Source organism: Arachis ipaensis, chromosome B7 (assembly GCF_059453495.1).
Source record: "Arachis ipaensis isolate K30076 ecotype BB chromosome B7, ASM5945349v1, whole genome shotgun sequence".
Lineage (NCBI taxonomy): Eukaryota > Viridiplantae > Streptophyta > Magnoliopsida > Fabales > Fabaceae > Arachis > Arachis ipaensis.
This window is the reverse complement of record NC_142442.1, coordinates 17903617-17924012: the sequence shown is the minus strand read 5'-3', so window position 1 is coordinate 17924012 and position 20396 is coordinate 17903617. Positions and strand designations below refer to the sequence as shown.

Sequence of the window (20396 nt, the reverse complement as noted above, 5' to 3'; positions counted from 1 at the left end):
ATAAATTCACTGATCATCTAACATCCTTCTTAGTATAAAATTTAAATTAAAATATAAAATATACATAAATACATAACAGCTGAACTTATAGCTGATTTTAGCATACAAATATTTTTTTTAATATTTGTAGCTGATTTTAATATTATTTTTACTATTTGTAGTATTAAGTAATTAACATTTTTCAAGAAAATAGTCCAATAATTAGGTAGGCCTCGTAAATAAATAAAGCATTCCCCCGTTTAATTTCCCAAGTAGTGTTTTAATTACTACTAATTTCACTTAACTTTTAAGTTGATCCTTTGATTTCTCTTCCTGGCCTTGATTGCATGAAGTCTCTCTCTCACTGTCTATATATATATATTTATTCTAAGAACGTTTAATTTTCAACTAAGCACTTGAAGTAGTTTTTCTTTTACATTCATCAACGGCAGCCAGATTCATTTTAGTAAGTATTCTTCATTCTCACTTCCATAAAGTGTATATTTAACATTAACATTAACATATACAAGTGATGAATAGTTTCACTATATCTATCAGAGAATATTAATGGTTTCTTGCTATTATTTGAAATTCATTCAGATTTGATCTTCATCAATTAGCAAAGGATGTCAAATACTAGGGAGGATCATGATGATGAATCCAGTTTGTTGGATATTGTCTTTTCTTGGACTCTAAGAGATGTTCTGAATGATAATCTTTACAAGCACAAGGTTATTTTAGTCTTTTCTCTCTTCTTTTTTTATAAATATTTTGTTTTTGTTTCCATGTTGGTGAAGCTAAGAAATGAATTTAAGAAACAGTGTTTTTAACAGGTTGTTAAGATTCCAGAGACATTCAATTCTGTGAAAGAATACATGAACTCATTCATTCCTTCATTGATTGAAGAGACACGCAGTGACATGTGTTCAGGATTGAAAGGAGTCTCTAGAGCTCGATTCTGCGAAATCGAGGCTGTCGAAATGGACAAAGAGTTCTTCAAACCTCCTAAGAATTTGTTCCATCTCTTAACATTGGTGAACACTAGTGATAGTGATGATGTGGATAAAGATGATGTGGAAGAAGGTGGTGAAATTGGAAAATCATATGAGCCTATGTTAGGAGATGTTATTGCATTTACTCCTGTTAGACCAAAATGCATAGATGATTTAAACAACAGCCCCAAAAAATTCTACCATATTGGTTATGTTGTTAGGCCAAAACATGCATATGACAATGCAATTCCAATTTTGTCCTCCAAGTACATGGACACTATGAATGAATATGACAGAAGTGGTGGTGTTAAGAAGCTTTATGCTGTGTATCTTATGAACATTCTAACAAATGTTAGGATATGGAAGGCATTGAATTCACAGCTAGAGGATGCAGATATGAGCATTATTGAAAAGGTGCTAAGACCTGACATGATGGTAAGGGGGAAAAAAAACTATATTCTATATATTGAGGTTGTGAATTTAGGTTATGTAGTTTACTGTATATCATTTTTTAACTTTGGTTTGATGGTAAATTACTTTGTAAATATAAATTTATGCAAATGAGTCACTAGGTGTAAATACATTACATAAATCTAGTGCATGATTTGGACTGTTTAAAATTATCATAATCTGAATGCTTCTAAGTTCTTCATTCCCTTAATTTCTCAAAACAGAGGTAATAACATGTTACATGTTTTCTTTATTGTTCTTAGATTGGAAGAAAATGTCAAATATGTCCCTCAGGACTAAATGTTATTGGCACTTCAAGCATAAGAAATATGATTCAGTCTCAGAATCTCAATGAATCACAAGAAGATGCAGTTTCAAGCTGTGTAAGCTTGACAAAATGTCAACATAACAGCACCATGAACCTTATATGGGGACCTCCTGGGACTGGGAAAACCAAGACTGTGGCTTGTATCTTATTTTCCCTTTTGAAGCTTAGAGTCAGGACATTGACATGTGCTCCAACCAACACAGCAGTGATGGCTGTTGCGTCGCGGCTGCATAGCCTTGTCAAGGATTCACTTGAGCATGAATCATATGGTTTTGGAGACATAGTCCTATTTGGCAATAGTTCTAGAATGAAGGTTGACACTTATGTTGGCCTTAAAGATATCTTTCTCGAAAATCGTGTGAATAATCTTGTTAAGTGTTTTGCTCCACTAAGTGGATGGAAACATAGCGTTGAATCAATGATTCAACTGATCAAGGAACCTAAGAAGCTATATAAATTGTATCAGAAAGAGAAGGGCCTAATGCCATTCGAAGATTTTGTGCAGAAAGAAAACAGCACTGTTGAAATCCAGTATAGAAGGAACTTGCTCTTTGGTGATTCTAAAACATTGAAGGAATTTGTGAACATGAAATACAGTGACATTGCAGATAAGTATCATTCTCTCATTGAAAGTATAATGACATTTGATCAATTTGTGAAGAAGAATTTCAGGGAACTGAAAGGAAAACTTGAATTCTGTATGCAGACTTTATACACACACATGCCAACATGTTTTATTCAGATCAGTGATGTGAGGAGGATGACTAGAGCTTTAGATTTGCTTAGATCCCTTGAAAGTTCCTTGAATCATGTTATGTACAGGAGAACTCTGAATTATAGGGATGATGATGAAGAAGAAGTAGAAAATGAGGAAAAAGAAATTATTGACTACTTGGGGTGGCCAAGCCTGGAAAGAGAATTATGTGTTGGAATACTAACTACACTTTCTCAATCCGTTTTCATTCCGGTCACTAATGACAAGCATGGAATCGAGAAATTATGCTTGTCAAATGCTTGTCTGATTTTCTGTACAGCATCAAGTTCTGTAAAGTTGTTCACAGAAGGAATGGCACAGCTTAAATTTCTGGTAGTTGATGAAGCTGCACAGCTTAAAGAATGCGAGTCAACCGTACCATTACAGCTCCCAGGTCTTAGGCATTGTGTGTTAATTGGCGATGAGAAACAACTTCCAGCCTTGGTAAAAAGCAAGGTACTGAGCATTGTTTCTAAATAGTTAGTACTTTAGTGATCTTAATTGTTGTTTATTGAATCTTGATCATTTTTATGTGTAATGTTTTTTAAATTGATCAACATCTTATAGATTGCTGAGAAGACAGAATTTGGAAGAAGCTTATTTGAGAGGTTGGTAATCTTAGGAAATGAGAAGCATATGCTGAATGTTCAGTATAGGATGAGTCCTTCAATTAGCTTATTTCCAAGTGAAGAGTTCTATGAAGGAAAGCTTTCTGATGCTCCAATTTTGAGTAATTTAAGCTATAACAAAAAATTCCTTGAAGGAGATATCTATGGTTCTTATGCATTCATAAATGTAGCTAAAGGAAGAGAACAAATTGGTCTTGGACATAGTACAAAAAACACTGTTGAAGCTGCAGTTATTTGTGAGATTGTTGGAAACCTCCACAAAGGTTGCCAAATTCTCTCGCCTTTTCTTGTCTTGTCTCATTAACTATGTCAATATAATTTTTATGTGTTCTTAATAGTGCAACACTGTTTTTTTGGCAGAGTTTGTGAGGACAAAGAAGAAAACTAGCATAGGAGTCATATCTCCTTACAATGCTCAAGTTTATGAAATTCAAGAGAAAGTCAAGAATTACACTTCGGTTTCTGATCCTGATTTCAGTTTAAGTGTTCGTTCCGTCGATGGCTTTCAAGGCGGGGAAGAAGATATTATCATAATATCAACAGTTAGAGCAAATGGTGCTGGAAAAGTTGGTTTTCTTTCCAACAGACAAAGAACAAATGTGGCATTGACAAGAGCTAGGTATGTTAAACTAAACTACCACCTTAATTTATAAATGAGAATATGCATAAGGTGATTAAAATTTATTGTTTGATTTTTGTAGATATTGCCTTTGGATTGTTGGAAATGGTTCAACATTGTTTAATAGTGACTCTATATGGAGAAAACTGGTTCTTGATGCTAAGAAAAGAGATTGTTTTCACAATGCTAGTGAAGACAAGAAATTGGGTCAAGTAATTGAGGATGCATTGTTTGAGATTGAACTTCTTGAAGAATCTGCATCAACATTTAAGAAACTAAGCCTAGGAAGTAAGACAGATTTTGGTGGTTCATATTCAAGGTAAAATATTTGTTGCTTAGCTTAATTTGTGTACATTTTTGTTTGATTTTCCACTTTGAGGATCTAATATTTCTGTATAAATTTTCAGAAAATCTTCAAGGAACAGGCCAAGGAAGTGTTAATTCGGCTTATGATGGACCTGTTGAACATCATTAAGAAGTTTATTAGATGTTAAATTTAAATCTTTGCACAAAGAAATATCAAAGGAGTTTAGCTTCTTTTGAGTTTGTATATTTAATACTTCTGAACTTATTAATCGTATCAATTGGTGTGGTTTACATATAAACTATAAACCTGTGTTTTTTGGTGCCAAGAAACCTGTGTTTGTGTTAAGTGATTATAAGAAACTTAGTATTAACTTTTAATGTTATTTTTAACATGTTTCATGTTTGTCTTCCTTTGGATAATTGGGTATGTAATTCACTTATTTTAATTTATCTACATAAAAGAGATACCTACTTGAGTAAAATTAGGTGTCCATAATAGACCCTAATTACTGAAAGTATTGTTATGTTCAAATAGAAACATATTATATCAATGTTAAACATAAGAAAAAAGAAACACTATTCAGCAGTATTAACATAAATAACTACAAATCACTTTGTAATAAAAAAACAAAAAACATTTTCGGCCCTAGATATTTACCGAAAGTCGAAACCTTGGTTATCTTTTTAAAGAATTTCTATTTGCAATAGCAAAATATAATTAAACATGAGCGACGTTATAAGTTTTGCTCTGTGGAGAGTAGTGAGCAAGCCACATTAATTTAGTCAAAGGTTGACTCTTGATATAATCTCTGCCTTGGAGGACAATCTGCGGAGACAACGTAACCGGATGAAGCCAAGAACACAGAATTTTACTACTACTATCTTCCATTATTGTCTGACTCATTAAAATAATAATAAAATTATTTTTATGTCATTTTACTACGTTCCTTTTGGAATACAAAATATTAGTTAAATTTAATTTAGAGCCAGTTTAACAACTTAATTAAAAAAAACTTAAAATATGAGAATTTAAATTAAAAATAATTTATAAATAAATTAGGGCAAAAAACAGAAATAAGCCTAGGAAGAAAATAATTTACGTGAATAAGCCAAAACGAAAACTGCTTCATGAATCCACCAATGTACGTTTATACACAAACACATGCATACACTAATTCGAACCAAGTTAGTTCGAACATACTAATTTGAACCAACTTTGTTTGAATTACACACACAGTAATTCATGGTATAATTCGAATTATGCTGTTAAAAAATTAATAATTTATTAAAAAAAATTTATTAAAAAATTTATTAAAAAAATTAATAATTTAAAAATTAAAAAAATATATATTTTATTTCATACGTTAAAAAAAGCTAACAAAATATTTAATTATGAGACTTCTTTAAAATATTAATGAGCTATCAATTCGAATTTCGTACAATACTTTTCTGTCCATTTTTAATAGCTCATGAATATTTTTTAATAATTTTTTTAATAAATTTTTTTAAATTATACTACAAAAAATATTTTATCCTATGCAAAACAATTTAAAAAAAATGGCTTAAAAAATGTTAGGAGTACTATAAAAATTTGTAATGTTATAATAACTTAGGTAAATACATGCATGTACTCAAATTTTAAATAAAATATTCTACATAGTCAATAATAATTTAGAAATGAAAGAAAATATTTTATTCCATACAAAATAATTAAAAAATATATTTTATTTTATACAAAATAATTTTAAAAAATGGCTTAAAAGATGTTATGAGTACTATAAAAGTTTGTAATATTCTAGTGATTTACGTAAAAATATGATAAAAATATTTTTTCTTTAATTTCTAAATTATTAGTGACTATGTAGAGTATTTCTTTAATGTCCTAAGTAATTAAGACATTACAAATTTTTATAGTACTTCTAATATTTTTTAAGCCATTTTTTAAATTATTTTGCATAGAATAAAATATTTTTTTGTGGTATAATTTAAATAAATTTATTAAAAAATATTCATGAACTATCAAGAATAGGCAGAAGAGTATTGTATATAATTCGAATTGCTCACCATATAATTTGAATAAGAGTGATTCGAACTTCCCTATGCGTAATTCGAATCATGTAATATCTCACCATATAATTTAAATAATTTTATTAAAAAATTATCATGAATATTTGTTAATAAATTTATTTAAATTATACCACAAAAAATATTTTATTCTATGTAAAATAATTTAAAAAATGGCTTAAAAGATGTTAAAAATACTATAAAAATTTGTAATGTCCTAATGACTTAGGACATTAAAGAAATACTCCACATAGTCACTAATAATTTAGAAATTAAAGAAAAAATATTTTTATCATGTATTTACCTAAATCACTAGAATATTACAAACTTTTATAGTACTCATAACATCTTTTAAGCCATTTTTAAAATTATTTTGTATAGAATAAAATATATTTTTTAATTATTTTGTATGGAATAAAATATTTTCTTTCATTTCTAAATTATTATTGACTATGTAGAATATTTTATTTAAAATTTGAGTACATACATGTATTTACCTAAGCTATTATAAGGGATAAGTATTGTTTTGGTCCCTCACGTTGAGGGTCGAAATCGAACCCGTTCCTGATGTATATTTTGATTTAAAATCATCCTTAAAGTCGTATTTGAATTTAAAATCGTCCTTTCTAATAAATTTTTTTAATTAATTCCTAAACTACCCCTATAATAAAAAAATTATAAAATTTAAAAAAAAAAAAAAGAAAACCCGTTAGTGGGGTCGGGGGAAGAAAAGGGTACGAAGGGGAAGGGGAGGGAAAGGGGGAAGGGGAAGGGGGGATGGGGGGACGGCACCGGCGGCGAAGAGAGGGAGGAGGGGAAGTGGAAGAAGCCGGAGAAGAAGAGAAAAGGGGAAGGCGGAAGGGGGAGAAGGCGGTGAAGGGGGAAGGAGGAAAGGACGCGGGGTGGGGTGGGGTGGGGGTGGGGGAAAGGGGGGAGGGGGAGGAGGAGGGGGAAGGGGAAAGGGGGGAGGGGGACGGCGGCGCGAAGGGGGAAGGGGAATGGACGCTGGGTGGGGGTGGGGGTGGGGGTGGGGTGGGGTGAAGGGGAGAGGGGGAGGAGGAGGGGGAAGGGGAAAGGGGGGAGGGGGACGGCGGCGCGAAGGGGAAGGGGGAATGGACGCTGGGTGGGGTGGGGGGAAGGGGAAAGGGGGGAGGGGGACGGCGAGCCACTGCCATTGGAGTCCGCCTCGCTTCTGCCGCCTCAAGCCTCGCCGCCTCCGCGCCGCCGCCTCACGTCGCCGCCTCCGCCTCGCTTCTGCCACCTCACGCCTCGTCGCCTCCGTCTCACCGCCTCACGTCGCTGCCTCCGCCTCGCTTCTGCCGCCTCCGCCTCACGCCTTGTTTCTGCTTTCTTGCTTTCTGTTTCTGTTTGGTGTTGTTTCTGTTTTTGTTTGGTGTTGTTTCCTATTTTCTTGGTGGTGGTTGTGGTAGTTGGTGGTGGTTGTGGTTGTGATTGTGGTTGTGGTGTTGATTCCTCTGCTTTCTTGGTGGTGGTCTTGGTGGTGGTGGTGGTTGTTGGTGGTGGTTGTGTTTGTGTTTGTGGTTGTGGTGGTGGTTGTGGTTGTGGTTGTGGTGTTGGTGTTGGTGTTAATGGTGATGCTGGTGGTGGTGGTGGTTGTGGTGGTGGTGGTGGTGTTGGTGGTGGTACTGGTGGAGGAGGTAATTGTGTTGGTAGTGATGAGGGTATTTTTGTCAAAAAAAAATTAAAAGGACGATTTTAATACGAAAAAAACGTTAAGTATGATTATAAATCGAAAATTACGTTGGGGACAGTTTCGATTCCGACCCTCAACGTGAGGGACCAAAACAATACTTATCCCTTATTATAACATTACAAATTTTTATAGTACTCCTAACATTTTTTAAGCCATTTTTTTAAATTGTTTTGCATAGGATAAAATATTTTTTGTAGTATAATTTAAAAAAAAATATTAAAAAAATGTATTAAAAAATATTCATGAGCTATTAAAAATGGACAGAAAAATATTGTATGGAATTCGAATTGATAACTCATTAATATTTTAAAGAAGTCTCGTAATTAAATATTTTGTTAGCTTTTTTTTAACGTATGAAATAAAATATATATTTTTTTAATAAAATGTTTTTAATAAATTATTAATTTTTTAACAGCATAATTTGAATTATACTATGAATTACTGTGTGTGTAATTCGAACCAAGCTGGTTCGAATTAGTATGTGCGTGTGTTTGTGTGTAATTCGAACCAGCTTGGTTCGAATTAGTGTGTGCATGTGTTTGTGTATAATTCGAACCAAGCTGGTTCGAATTATGTAGAAATGGAGTTCGAACCAACCTGGTTCGAACTACATATAAACGTGCATTGGTGGATTCATGAAGCAGTTTTCGTTTTGGCTTATTCATATAAATTATTTTCTCCCTTGGCTTATTTCTGTTTTTTGCCCAATAAATTATTTTGTATTTAATTTTTTAATCTTAAAAATATTTGTTTAAAAAAAAATAATAAAAAAATTATTATAAAAAAATTATTTTTTAAATTTCTCTATAAACACTTAAATAGTTTTTTAAAAAGTTATAAGTTAGTTTTAAAAATTACACCAAGTCACCAAACATAATACTATAATGAGTAAAGTATCGTTTTTCTTCCCAACGTTTGGGATAAATCCTATTTGTATCCCTAACGTTTAAATCATTCTATTTGTATCCCTAACGTTTGTAAAAGTGATTCAATGTTATCCTGCCGTCAATTACACATCATAAGCGCTTTAATTTGAGTTTTAAAAATATCTTCTTGAAGTTAGAATACAAATGTCTGAGATAGAATCGATGATCTACTCCGAAAAATAGCTCATCAAATGTTGAAACTAATTCCTACAACATTTACATAATTCACTTTTCTATGGACATAATTGAATCTAAACACAAATAGTGGGTATAATATTAAAATCGAACACATCCAAGTGAGACCTAATTGAGAATGAATACATTCAAGTGAGAATAATTGAAAAATATAATATTAGTATAATTGATAGTAGGATAACATTGAATCACTTTTATAAACGTTAAGAATACAAATAGGACGATTTAAATTTTAGAAACACAAATAGAACTTACTCCAAACGTTGGAGACAAAAACAATACTTTACTCTACTATAATTTTTCATAAGTTAAAAAAAAAAGTTATTTATAGACCTAGTTAAAATAATCCGTCTAAACCACTTTTGCTATTCCAAAATCAAAATCCTAACACTAATAATAATTAGGGTACCACACTAATTATTTATTATTGAATTGAATTGGTCTATATATTAATCACAACATCGATCTGCTATTGAAAGCAAAATCATCCCAAAGCACAAGCACTGCATGGCTCTGTTCATGTGATTCCTTGTTAAAACTTAGAAGAAGAACCACTACTACTACTAATCAACAGAAAAATGGCGACGATAATTGAGTTGCTCCCAAAAGAGTATAGATTTGTGGCGATCGTTCTTGTAATATACTGTTTTCTGAACTTGTACATGGCTGCACAAGTGGCCATGGCTCGCAAGAGGTACAACTTTCCATATCCCACCCTTTATGCTTCTGAATCCCAAAACAAAGATGCCAAACTCTTCAAGTGCATTCAGGTAATAATTGCAATTAACTAATAATTACCGACAAATGTTAGGAGGATAATATTTTTTATTAAATATAATAAATATGTTTTATTAATATCAATCAATATTTTATTTTATATTATTAAGAGTTAGAATTTTATATTTAGAATTTAGAATATAAAGTGTTAGTCTAATATTGACTAAAAATAATAAATTTTATTAGTCACGTAATATCATTTTAATTATTTTGGCACTTCAATTATTAAGTGCTTTAGTTAATGTATATTTTTAGGATATATTAAATTATTATAAATATTTTATTTTTAATAAATACACAATAAATATATTAAGAATTTGAATTTTTTGTATTTTTATTAAAATTTCTTTAATAATTTTACATGTGACTTTGCAAGTATATATTAGTCAAACCCTTTATTATACTTTACCTTTTATTAAAAGAAAAAAAATTCTGTTCAACTAACGAGTATATATGTATTGAAGATGTAAAAGATTCCACAAGAAGTGCAAGAATTCATAGTCTTATACTCTTATTCTCTTAAAATGTCTTTTATAAAAATAAATCCAAAAAGCAACTAACTTTTTGTGGTAGCCGACCAGTATATTAAAATTTTTTAAATTCTATAAATTTCTATAGACGCGTGCATATATGAGAAGATTATGTAATTTGCAGCATTTTACAAGATTAACTCTTTATTTATATTAGTGTATTAATATATTTATTAATATATTTTTCTTAAACAAATGATAATTATTAATTTTTATAAAGGATAAATATATCCAAAAATTATTTCTTTTAACAAAAGAATAACTTTAAAGACAATTGTATTGTTAGGGATGATTTTAAATAAAAAAATGTGAGAAATGATTTTGATTTTTATTTTAAATTATAGGGATCAAAATAATATTTATTTATTTTTTTAATAATTTAATGATATCCAAATAAACTTTTTAAGCGTTGTGTTATTTATTTATTTATTTATTTTTGGATGAATGCAGAGAGGGCACCAAAACTCTTTAGAAACAATGGCAATATTCTTCATGCTCATGATTTTGGGAGGGCTCAAGCACCCTTCAATTTGTGGGGTTCTTGGAGTGCTTTATATCATTGCTCGTTATTTCTACTTCAAAGGCTATGCCACCGGTGATCCCAACAACCGTCATAAGAGCAGGTTTGACTCCATTTTCTTATATTTCTTTTGTCTTCCTTTTTTTTATTTTTGCCTTCCCCATAAAACTAAAAAGTAGTTCATAGAACTATAAAATATTGTAGAAATTCGTTCTTATATGTTACTATGCTTTAATATTATGAGGATAGGTCTTAACTTTTTTGTCTCAGTTAATGTTTAGATGTTACATTTTTTTACTCTTATTCTTGAGTAGTAATGCTTAAAAGGTTTGGTACAAATAATATTATTAATAACCGTTCTTTTGTTTCAAGCTTAGAAACTGAAATTTGGATCCTAAAAAAAAAATTGATAAAGTGGTAAAATGATGAAAGGTTAATTACTATTAATTTTATAATTTCATGAAATGTATATTTTATTATCTTAATTTAAAAATGATTAATTTTATATGATGCACGAATATAAAACACGGCACGATACGAGATACATAAATATATAGATTTTAAAATCTTATAAGACATGAAAACACGGCATATATATAAAATATAAAGTATTTTTTAGATAAATTACAATGATAATTTGATATTTTATTGATATTAAAATATAAAATAAATTTTTAATCATTTTTAATATCTTTTTTTAATTATATAAAGTATTTAAAATATTTGTTTTAACAAATAATAATATATATTATTTTTAAACTCATTTCAAGAATACATATTAAGAAATAAAACTAAAAATGCTTACATCTAATGGTATTTAGGTGTATTTAAATATGTTAAAATTTTTATTTTTTATTTTTTATTAAGATACAGTTAAACACAAATATATGTGTCAGACGAGTATTGGTGAGTGTCATATCCAAAATATATAGACACAATAATTTAATAAAATATTCATATTTTATAATTAACTCCTCACTTTATCACTTTATTAATTTTCTCACTTTAAAAGATCTTGATACTAAAAATTGTATTTGTATGAATAAAACTTTCAGGAATAATATTATACATTTTTTTTTATCAAAAATAGAAGACTCGAACCCGCAACCTCTTAATTGAGTAGGGGAAGATTATGCCATTTGAACTATTATACAGTGGCGAATAATATTATACATTATACATGAGAATAATATCGCTGTGTATTTCAATAAACTTGTTCGGTAATTTCAGGGATAAGTTAAAAGTTTATTTGGTTTATAATAGGAAAAATTACTCAAAAGAAACCTTAAAAGGAGTTAATTATTAAAAAGAATACTAAAATTAAGAAGCATTAATTTTTATTATTTAAAAAAAAGATTAATTTTTTTTATAAAAAATAAATATATCTTTAAATTATTTTATTATTTATTTTTTTGTAAACATATTCTTTTAACTGTCTATATACTCAAATTTTTATCGATACATTTTATTTATTACCTCTAATTCATCATTCATAATTCGGTTAACTTTTAATTTTATAGCTTTTCTTCATTCTCAAAATGTTTTTCATTATCGATTATATTTTAGACTCAATTCTATTATTAATTCTTACACTTAAAAAAAAAAAAAAAAAAACTTGTGTTTTGTATTCATTCTTTCCATTTGTATTGTCTTATTTGTTTCTTCCTGGATTTTCCATGCCTATCCCCCCATTCTTCAACTTTTTTTCCTATTCTCTGGCGGTTCCTCCTCCAATTTTATTGTTTCAAATTCCCTTCACTCCCATCTCAACAACACCTCCTTGTCACTCAATTTTAATCCTTTCAAACCCTTTACTTGCTCCCTCAACTCAATCGGTTTTTCCGCTGTTTCATCAGCTTCTTGTTTTTTTTTTTTAAATTATTGGTAAAAAAAAAACACTTATATTTTAGCATTTAATTAAACAATTTTTTTTTAAATGATGCTTTTGTATATGAACATTTCTCTTTTATGAGGGGTGGCGAAAGTTAGAAAAGAAAAGAAGATGGACGGTGACAAATACAAAATTATTATCTTAAATTAGAGATTTGAAAAAAGATAAAGACATTATTGTCTATTTATAAATATTTTGTGTGTGGTCTTTCTCTTTAATATAATATTTACTAAATATTTTTTAGTATTTTTAACATAATTGATTTTTTCGTTAATTAAAATTTTTAATGGTATTTGGCATTAATTTTTTCTTTATCATATAAGTTATTGGGAAAATATCTTCAAATATTTATTTATATATTTCTTATTATTATTTTGAGACATTTTGTTTTAGTACATTTTTACATATAAAAGTTTATTTCCATATCAAGGAAAATCTTTATTTCCAACATATAAGGTGAGAATAAAAATATGAAAAGATCAAATTTTCAAGAATACTAATATCCATAAATAATATTTTTTTTAATTTATTATTTCTAGGAATAAGTTTTAAACCTTGAAACAATCACTCTTATCGAAAAACTACCAATAAAAAAGAGTAGAAAACAATGATCTTGGTTATGGGTAATTTATATATAAAAAAAAAGTTGATTGAGAACAAATAGAACTACAATACAACAAATTAATTTGGGTTAGTCTAGTGATTAATTTATTAGTGTGTTTAAGCAAGTATGGATAGTTTGAATCTCGTATTGTATATGTAGTAATTTATTGGTCGAAATTTAGTACTATGACAAATTAATTTTTAATAGTTATCAAAATTTATTTTTTTTATCAGGAATATTAAAAATATATTGTTAAATTGTTAAATTAAAAAAATTAGATTAATAATAAAAAATAATAAATTCGGTTAGTTTTTGAATTTTTTTACAATAAATTAACTTTTATACAATGTGAACGTAAAATAATTTTAGTGTCCAACCAATTAAACTCATAAAAATTTTCCCAATTATTATTAAAATGGGTGATTGATCCTGGCTATGGCTGTTTTGCTCTCTCCAATTCCATTAGCATTTGAATATAATTGTGCCGCGTGTGGGTCTAATGCTGTGTGCAATTTCATTTGGGTGCACTCTTCTATGTCTAAGAGGAGAATTATTGGGTGAAGCTGAACGTTGATGGTTCAGTGATTCAAAACGCGAGCTCAGTGAACTGTGGTGGCCTCCTTCGCAACAACTAGAGTAGAGTGATTGCTCAATAACTATGTTTTGTACAGGAAAACTCTGAATTATAGTGATGATGATGAAGAAAAAGAAATTCTTGACTACAGCTTGTTTGAGAGGGTGGTGATTTTAGGAAATCAGAAGCATATGCTGGATGTTCAGTATAGGATTTTGAGTAATTTAAGCTATAACAAAAAATTCCTTGAAGGAGAAATCTATACTTCTTATTCATTTATCAATGTAGCAAAAAATACTGTTGAGTGTTGAAGCTGCTGTTATTTCTGAGAATGTATTATTTGAGATTGAACTATTTGATGAATCTGAATCATCATTTAAAAAAGAGTTAAGTATCTTTTTTGTTTTTAATGTTTGAAGTTAAAATTAAAATTGTTTTCGATATTTTTTTTTTATTAAAATCATTCTCAATATTTAAAAATGTTTTAAAGTAATCATTTTTATTCTAAAAAGATAAATTTATCATTGTAAAAAATAAATTATAAAATTATAAATTATAAAATAAAAAATTAAATCACATTCCACCGTTATCGTCGGATTCCAATTCCTACTATTATTGTCCTTCACCTCCATTTTATCTTGATTCCTTTATCTTTATCATCATCCATCACCGTCCAACCTCATCCACTCACCAGTGAACTACTGAACTTCACTCACTCCCCACCACCACCACATGTACTCAATTACCCACATTTCTATCTTCATCCTATTGTTACTCTCTTACCATCAGATGTAACCCAGAGACTCCTTCTTACAATTCATCAACACTACCAACAACAACAATAGAAAAAAAAGACAAAAAGAAAAACAACAATAATAATTAATTTATTCAACAACAATTTTCTTCTATTAATAATAACAATCACAATAATTAATTTATTCATTATTCGTTCCAATTAATGGGTTTAAAAAAAAGAAAACAACGAACAAAACATAGATTTACGGGAAGCGCTTAAGACTGATGGATGGTGTGGTTGGACGCGACGCAGAAATAAACTACCTTCGCGTGGTTATTGACGTCGTCTTTTGTGGCGAGGAGACACCAACAGTTGCTTTGTCAGGGGAAACGGACGGCAAAGGGTCGGAGTTGTGCGAGGTAATGACGGAGCTCCTTTGTGGTGGATGTGGTCGTCATCGCCGGCAAGTTGACAGGCGGTGGCTTGCTGCGGATGGAAGCTCTTCATCACCAGTTAGAAAGCGACGATGTAGCTGCATGGGTGAGAGAGATGAGAAAGAGGATGTTAATGAGAAAGGGTTATTGAGAACTAATGATTTTGGTGAGATGAAATTTAATTTTTTATTTTATAATTTTTAATTTTAGAATTTATTTTTTTATAAGGATAAATTTATTTTTTTAGAATAAAAAAGATAATTTTAAAATATTTTTAAACATTGAAAATAATTTTAATAAAAAAATGTTAAAAACAATTTTAATTTTGACTCTAAAATTTAAGAACGAAAACATACTTAACTCTTTAAAAAATTAAACCGAGGGAGTCGGTCAGAATCTGGGGGTTCATATTCTTACATTTTTGTATGATGTTTGACTTTGAGGATCTAATATTCGTATAAATTTTCAGAAAGTCTTCATGGAACATGCCAAGGAAATGTTAATTCGGATTGTGATGGACCTAATGGTTGCATTATTAGATTTTAAATATAAATGTTTGCACAAAGAAAGTCAAAGGAGTTTAGGCTTTTTTGTTTAGATACTTCGAAAGAAACTCAATCCATGAGAGGGGAGTAGGAGAGTCATCAGAAGAATTGGACTATCTTCTTTGATATTACCATAAAAAATAGTCAACGCTACACAGAGTTATAACAAAAAAAAAAAAAAAAAAAACAAAAAAATATAAATAAACAAAGAAAAAAAAAATCACAATTAATATAGTATTTTCAGTCACATATTTGTATCATTATGGATGTATCTTTTAGTTATTTTCATTTACCTTCATTATTTCAATAGACTCAATACGCACTTAATTCTTTTACCAATTTTTTTCACCTTTTCTTTTCTTTGAATGTGTTGCTGTCCACGAATTTACTCCCACATTTAGTATCACTTGCCGTACCACATATTTTATTTATTTCTTAATATCCTCAAGTCCCAACTCATTCCTATTTTGTCATTTATCCAATCTAAAATATTTTTGTAATATAAACACTAATTCCTCTTTTTTTAGTCTCACATCTTCAATTATAAATTATAATACTATTTCCCAAGCTTTGCAAGCCATTGATTTTTTTAGCAATTATGTCTTTCAAATAACATTATGGTGGCATTTTGAATTTGTAAAATTTATATATTTTATGTCCTATAAATTACATTATATTGCCACTTTGTCAATTTATATTAAACTAACAAACACTATGTCCTTCAAAACATTCTAATCATGCTACTTATAAAAGTCCAAATATTTCCTACACAAAGTCATCATATGTCCAACACAAAGTCCATATCTTTTTTACACAAAGTCCATATATTTCTTACACAAAATCTAAATATTTCTTACACAAAGTCTAACATTCTACTTTTTTATTGTCCACTTGACATCATTGCAAAACTTCTTGCACTTTTTTGCGACATTCGTAAATGTAAACGGTGTGAATCTATTTGCACTCCGTCATAGAAGATCAGCTCTTAGGTTATATCCTTTGCCTCCAATATATGGAGATGCGGTCCCACCTGTTCCTGTACCTGCCCCACCTAAAAAAAATTTAAGATAACATAGATATCAACTTACTAGCAATATACAATCACAATAAAGTATTCTGTTAAGATAACATATATATCAACCTACAAGTAATATTCAGCACTAACAATGTGTACTATAAAGATATCAACCTATTAAGGGTTACGTTACCTGTATTAGGCCCAGGGTTATCACCACAGTCATCATCTTCACCATGTCCACCATCATCGACCTCATTGTCCTCATTGTCCTCTTCCTCCTCATCGTCGTCATCATCATCCTCGTCATCACCCTCGCGGGAGTCTACCAAATAGTCAACATCATCAATGTCATTACCCCTCATACTCTTCTTGATGAGACCCATTTGGATGCGACGGGAGTTTCCGCTATTAACAATACCTCGACTACCATCACTCCTACTTGAGTCAACAGATAATCTGCCTCCAGAATTTCCTGAAGGTGAACAAAACCGAATTTGAGTATCCAATGACCTCCGGCCTTGGGTTAGGACATTCTGGTGCGTCAATTTGGGTGGGGGTACTTCACTCAGATTACATGACTGTGATTGACCCGCTTCTGTAGCCATAAAGCCAAGCAGCTGGTTAAATGATGCTTGGTCCCATTTTTAAAGTGCGATACATATGGAACATATGGATTTGAAGTCGGTTAGAATGACGGTGTAAAAGGCGATGAGCGATATGTTTGAGAAACATACGGATTTGAAGACGGCTGAGGTTGCTCCTGTAGTGGTGTTAACTATGGAGGTTGTTGCCTTTGTAATGATGGCTGTGGCTCGGGCTGGTGTGGCTGATTCGGGTTAGTTACACCCTCTTGATTTTCTTCTAAGACCAGATCAGACAAGTGCAAATGAGTCCCATATTTTTCTCGATACCAACACATGTAAAGATCTAATGGATGATGCAAAGGCACAAGCTCATGAATTAGGACATGACTATATCGGTTAGTCCACTGCATTATCCAAAATCTGTATGTGACAGACCAATCCAAGTTTTTAGGTCCGGTCAAAATCTCACCATGTTGGCCATCTAGAGACCTCTCCTGATGTGGGACACCCTGTACGAACCCGAATTGTCTCCTACACTTATCGGTTGCATGCCACTCAAGAGTCTCAAATGATATCAATGGTATGGTTGCACTCCAAATTTCTGATTGACTACGAATATCTTCTGGAATGACATCTGCCTCTATCTGATCAACACCGTAAGCTTCCCAAACAAACTGGATTGGATAAAAAAATATTATTAACCATTGCATAATACAAACACATCAACAAACATGTATATACAAATGTTTCTATATCAATGAATGAGAACACACCTGGCCTTCTTGAACCTCATCTAACAATCCCCTAAAATAAGCAACAATATGATATCTATATGGCCAATTATGATGCTCCCAATTACGCCATCTGTTAACATTTTTTTCATTACTAAACTTTCAAACCAGATATTGCAATACAAAGTAACATATCAATATCATTTGACAATTGATATTACCGGTTAGCCAGTGGAAAGAACTGTGGTGTTCCAGGAATCGGGGCAAGCAATGGCATACGAATCCAAGCCCACATATGCAACAATGTCAGTGAACCATCCATCTCTTTACAATCAAATCGAGATGCTCTACACAATGCTCTGTACAAGTGTGCTAGGGATGCCGATCCCCAGCTAATTTCATGTATCCGTGAGAAGTCATGAAGCAATGGAAGAAATTTCCAGTGAACCGCTGACCCAGACTTATCAGCAAACAAGATTGACCCAAACAACAACAATATATGGCATTTCACGTACTTTTTCATGGCAACTTGATCATTTAAAATTAATCCTTCTTTCCCATTTTTAATCCAGGTCATCTTGATGAAACTTCCTCTGCAATCACTGGTTGTTGGTGCAACTCCAAATTGATGTAAGCATTCGGCTTCCATGGCCTCCTGACTAGTCATGGTTGTTCCTGTCACAAGAAGACCATTTATCGGAATACCTAGGATTAGAGCCATATCCTCCAACGTAACAGCGCACTCACCAGTCAGGAGATGGAATGTATGAGTATCTGGATGCCATCTCTCTACTAGAGTTGTTACCAAAGCTGACTGGCCTTGGATCACTCCAACTTTATATACATAATAAAATTCAGTGGCCCGCACAAGAGGCTCAACAATTGGATTATATAATCCCGGTGGATTCATGTGGACACACCTCAAAATTTTTGTGGCCTACAAAATATAGACGAATAATTAATTCAAGTTATCTTATGGTAGTTAATCATACATGAGTACAAAGACTTATAATTAACATTAAATATACACCCGACAAAAAATAAATTAACCTCTCTACTTAGTTGTCATTATCACTAAACTTCTTATCAACAAAATGACCATCATTACTTATATTTTAATTATCATTCTACTAACAAATACAATTACTAAATCTATAAAATAAATTTAAAAATTCTAATTTATATTCTCCTACAATCTAAAATAATTGATATAATTATGCAAAAATTAAACTCTATTAACTTTGATTATTAATAATGCTTAATTAAATTATTATGTCACTAACACTAAATAAAACCTACCAAAAATTTCAGCAACAATTGTCATCAATAAAATTACCCACTAAACTAAATTCTAATTACCATTTTACTCTAACAAATACAATTAATAAACCTATAAAATAAATCTAATCATATAATAACAAATATTCTACTAATTTTTCTTCTTTACCTACATAATATTATTATTATTATTATTATTATTATTATTATTATTATTATTATTATAACAACAACGTAAACAAACAAACTAACTAACAATATATATATATATACACACGTGTGTAAGACTAAACTAATTATTATTATTATTATTATTATTATTATTATTATTATTATTATTATAACGTAAACAAACAAATTAACATTATATATATACACACACGTGTGTAAGATTAAACTAATAATTATCAACGGACAATATATGTTAATAACTATAATTTATTTACTATAAATTATATTAAATTCATAATATAATTATTTTTCTATCTATATTAAAAAAAATTTAATAAAAATACTTACATAATAAAGTTGGCTAAGATAGTTAATAATGTGAAGTTCAGGACGATCTACTTCTTTAATTTTTTTTCTTAGGCATTATGGTTTTTATTTATTATAAGTGTATGAATTTAGAGGTATGAAAGGTGAAGGATGAAGAATGGTTGCCTAAACTGAACTAAATAGGGGTTGAAACTTGAAAGGGATGAATGAGGAGAGAAGAAAGAGACAGGCTCGTGCAATTGCTATCAAGCCCCATCCTTCCCATGTGCATGAGGAACACGTGGTTATTGACCACAATACTGAGGCTAAGAATTGTAGAGCCCTCCTTTACCATTGATCATTGTTGATATAACCCTGCCCGTTGGATGGAAAAAGAGTGAAATCTGAGCCTCAGATTTCGGGCATCACTGCATTCACCGTCCGATCTCCACTGATTTGTTTTTGGCCGTCCGATTGACACAGAAGCATGTCCTAGTTACATTCAAATCTGAGGGTCCGATTTGAGGAAAACTGACCCTCCGATTTGTGGTACTGGAAATCTGAGTCTCAGATTTGTTTTAGGCCATCGTCCATACCCGAGGATTACACACAGAGTCCCAATAACGGTAAAAAACACTATCTCAGCCCCAATATACAAATTAAAAACCGCACCATTGGTTGATAAAACACTTAATTTGTTCCAAACAATTAATAATTACTTTTTTTTTCAAAAATTTTTGG

General features: G+C 30.6%; 3 protein-coding genes across 3 annotated transcripts; 2 read left to right on the top strand and 1 right to left on the bottom strand.

The window, feature by feature from the left end:
• The first annotated feature begins 249 nt into the window (after window positions 1-249).
• Window positions 250-4450, top strand: LOC107610020 (helicase SEN1-like). Its single transcript, XM_021107399.2, has 8 exons — window positions 250-445; window positions 580-710; window positions 813-1406; window positions 1685-2959; window positions 3071-3395; window positions 3493-3751; window positions 3834-4070; window positions 4159-4450. The coding sequence occupies exons 2-8, from the start codon at window positions 606-608 to the stop codon at window positions 4190-4192; spliced, it is 2829 nt and encodes a 942-aa protein (XP_020963058.1). The 5' UTR covers window positions 250-445; window positions 580-605; the 3' UTR covers window positions 4193-4450.
• A 5084-nt stretch (window positions 4451-9534) lies between these two features.
• On the top strand, window positions 9535-14100 carry LOC148550478 (uncharacterized). The gene is made up of 3 exons (XM_088494137.1): window positions 9535-9726; window positions 10714-10903; window positions 13758-14100. Exons 1-3 carry the CDS (start codon window positions 9535-9537, stop codon window positions 13850-13852), a joined length of 477 nt encoding a protein of 158 aa, XP_088350263.1. The 3' UTR covers window positions 13853-14100.
• Window positions 14101-17360: 3260 nt separating this feature from the next.
• Window positions 17361-18549, bottom strand: LOC148550477 (serine/threonine-protein phosphatase 7 long form homolog). Its single transcript, XM_088494509.1, has 3 exons — window positions 18122-18549; window positions 17943-18033; window positions 17361-17843 (listed from the first exon to the last, which is right to left on the bottom strand). Exons 1-3 carry the CDS (start codon window positions 18547-18549, stop codon window positions 17361-17363), a joined length of 1002 nt encoding a protein of 333 aa, XP_088350635.1.
• Window positions 18550-20396: the final 1847 nt, after the last annotated feature.

What these genes read in the sequence shown, in the direction of transcription:
- LOC107610020 (XM_021107399.2), top strand. Translation starts at nt 606, where the DNA reads ATGTCAAATACTAGGGAGGATCATGATGATGAATCCAGTTTGTTGGAT. An exon ending in ATAATCTTTACAAGCACAAG is followed by an intron (nt 711 to 812) that starts GTTATTTTAGTC and finishes TGTTTTTAACAG; the next exon opens with GTTGTTAAGATTCCAGAGAC. An exon ending in TTTGGTGGTTCATATTCAAG is followed by an intron (nt 4,071 to 4,158) that starts GTAAAATATTTG and finishes ATAAATTTTCAG; the next exon opens with AAAATCTTCAAGGAACAGGC.
- LOC148550478 (XM_088494137.1), top strand. Translation starts at nt 9,535, where the DNA reads ATGGCGACGATAATTGAGTTGCTCCCAAAAGAGTATAGATTTGTGGCG. An exon ending in AACTCTTCAAGTGCATTCAG is followed by an intron (nt 9,727 to 10,713) that starts GTAATAATTGCA and finishes GGATGAATGCAG; the next exon opens with AGAGGGCACCAAAACTCTTT. An exon ending in CAGGTTTGACTCCATTTTCT is followed by an intron (nt 10,904 to 13,757) that starts TATATTTCTTTT and finishes ATTTGAATATAA; the next exon opens with TTGTGCCGCGTGTGGGTCTA.
- LOC148550477 (XM_088494509.1), bottom strand. Translation starts at nt 18,549, where the DNA reads ATGGAAGCCGAATGCTTACATCAATTTGGAGTTGCACCAACAACCAGT. An exon ending in TTCTTTCCACTGGCTAACCG is followed by an intron (nt 18,034 to 18,121) that starts GTAATATCAATT and finishes AAATGTTAACAG; the next exon opens with ATGGCGTAATTGGGAGCATC. An exon ending in ATGAGGTTCAAGAAGGCCAG is followed by an intron (nt 17,844 to 17,942) that starts GTGTGTTCTCAT and finishes TATCCAATCCAG; the next exon opens with TTTGTTTGGGAAGCTTACGG.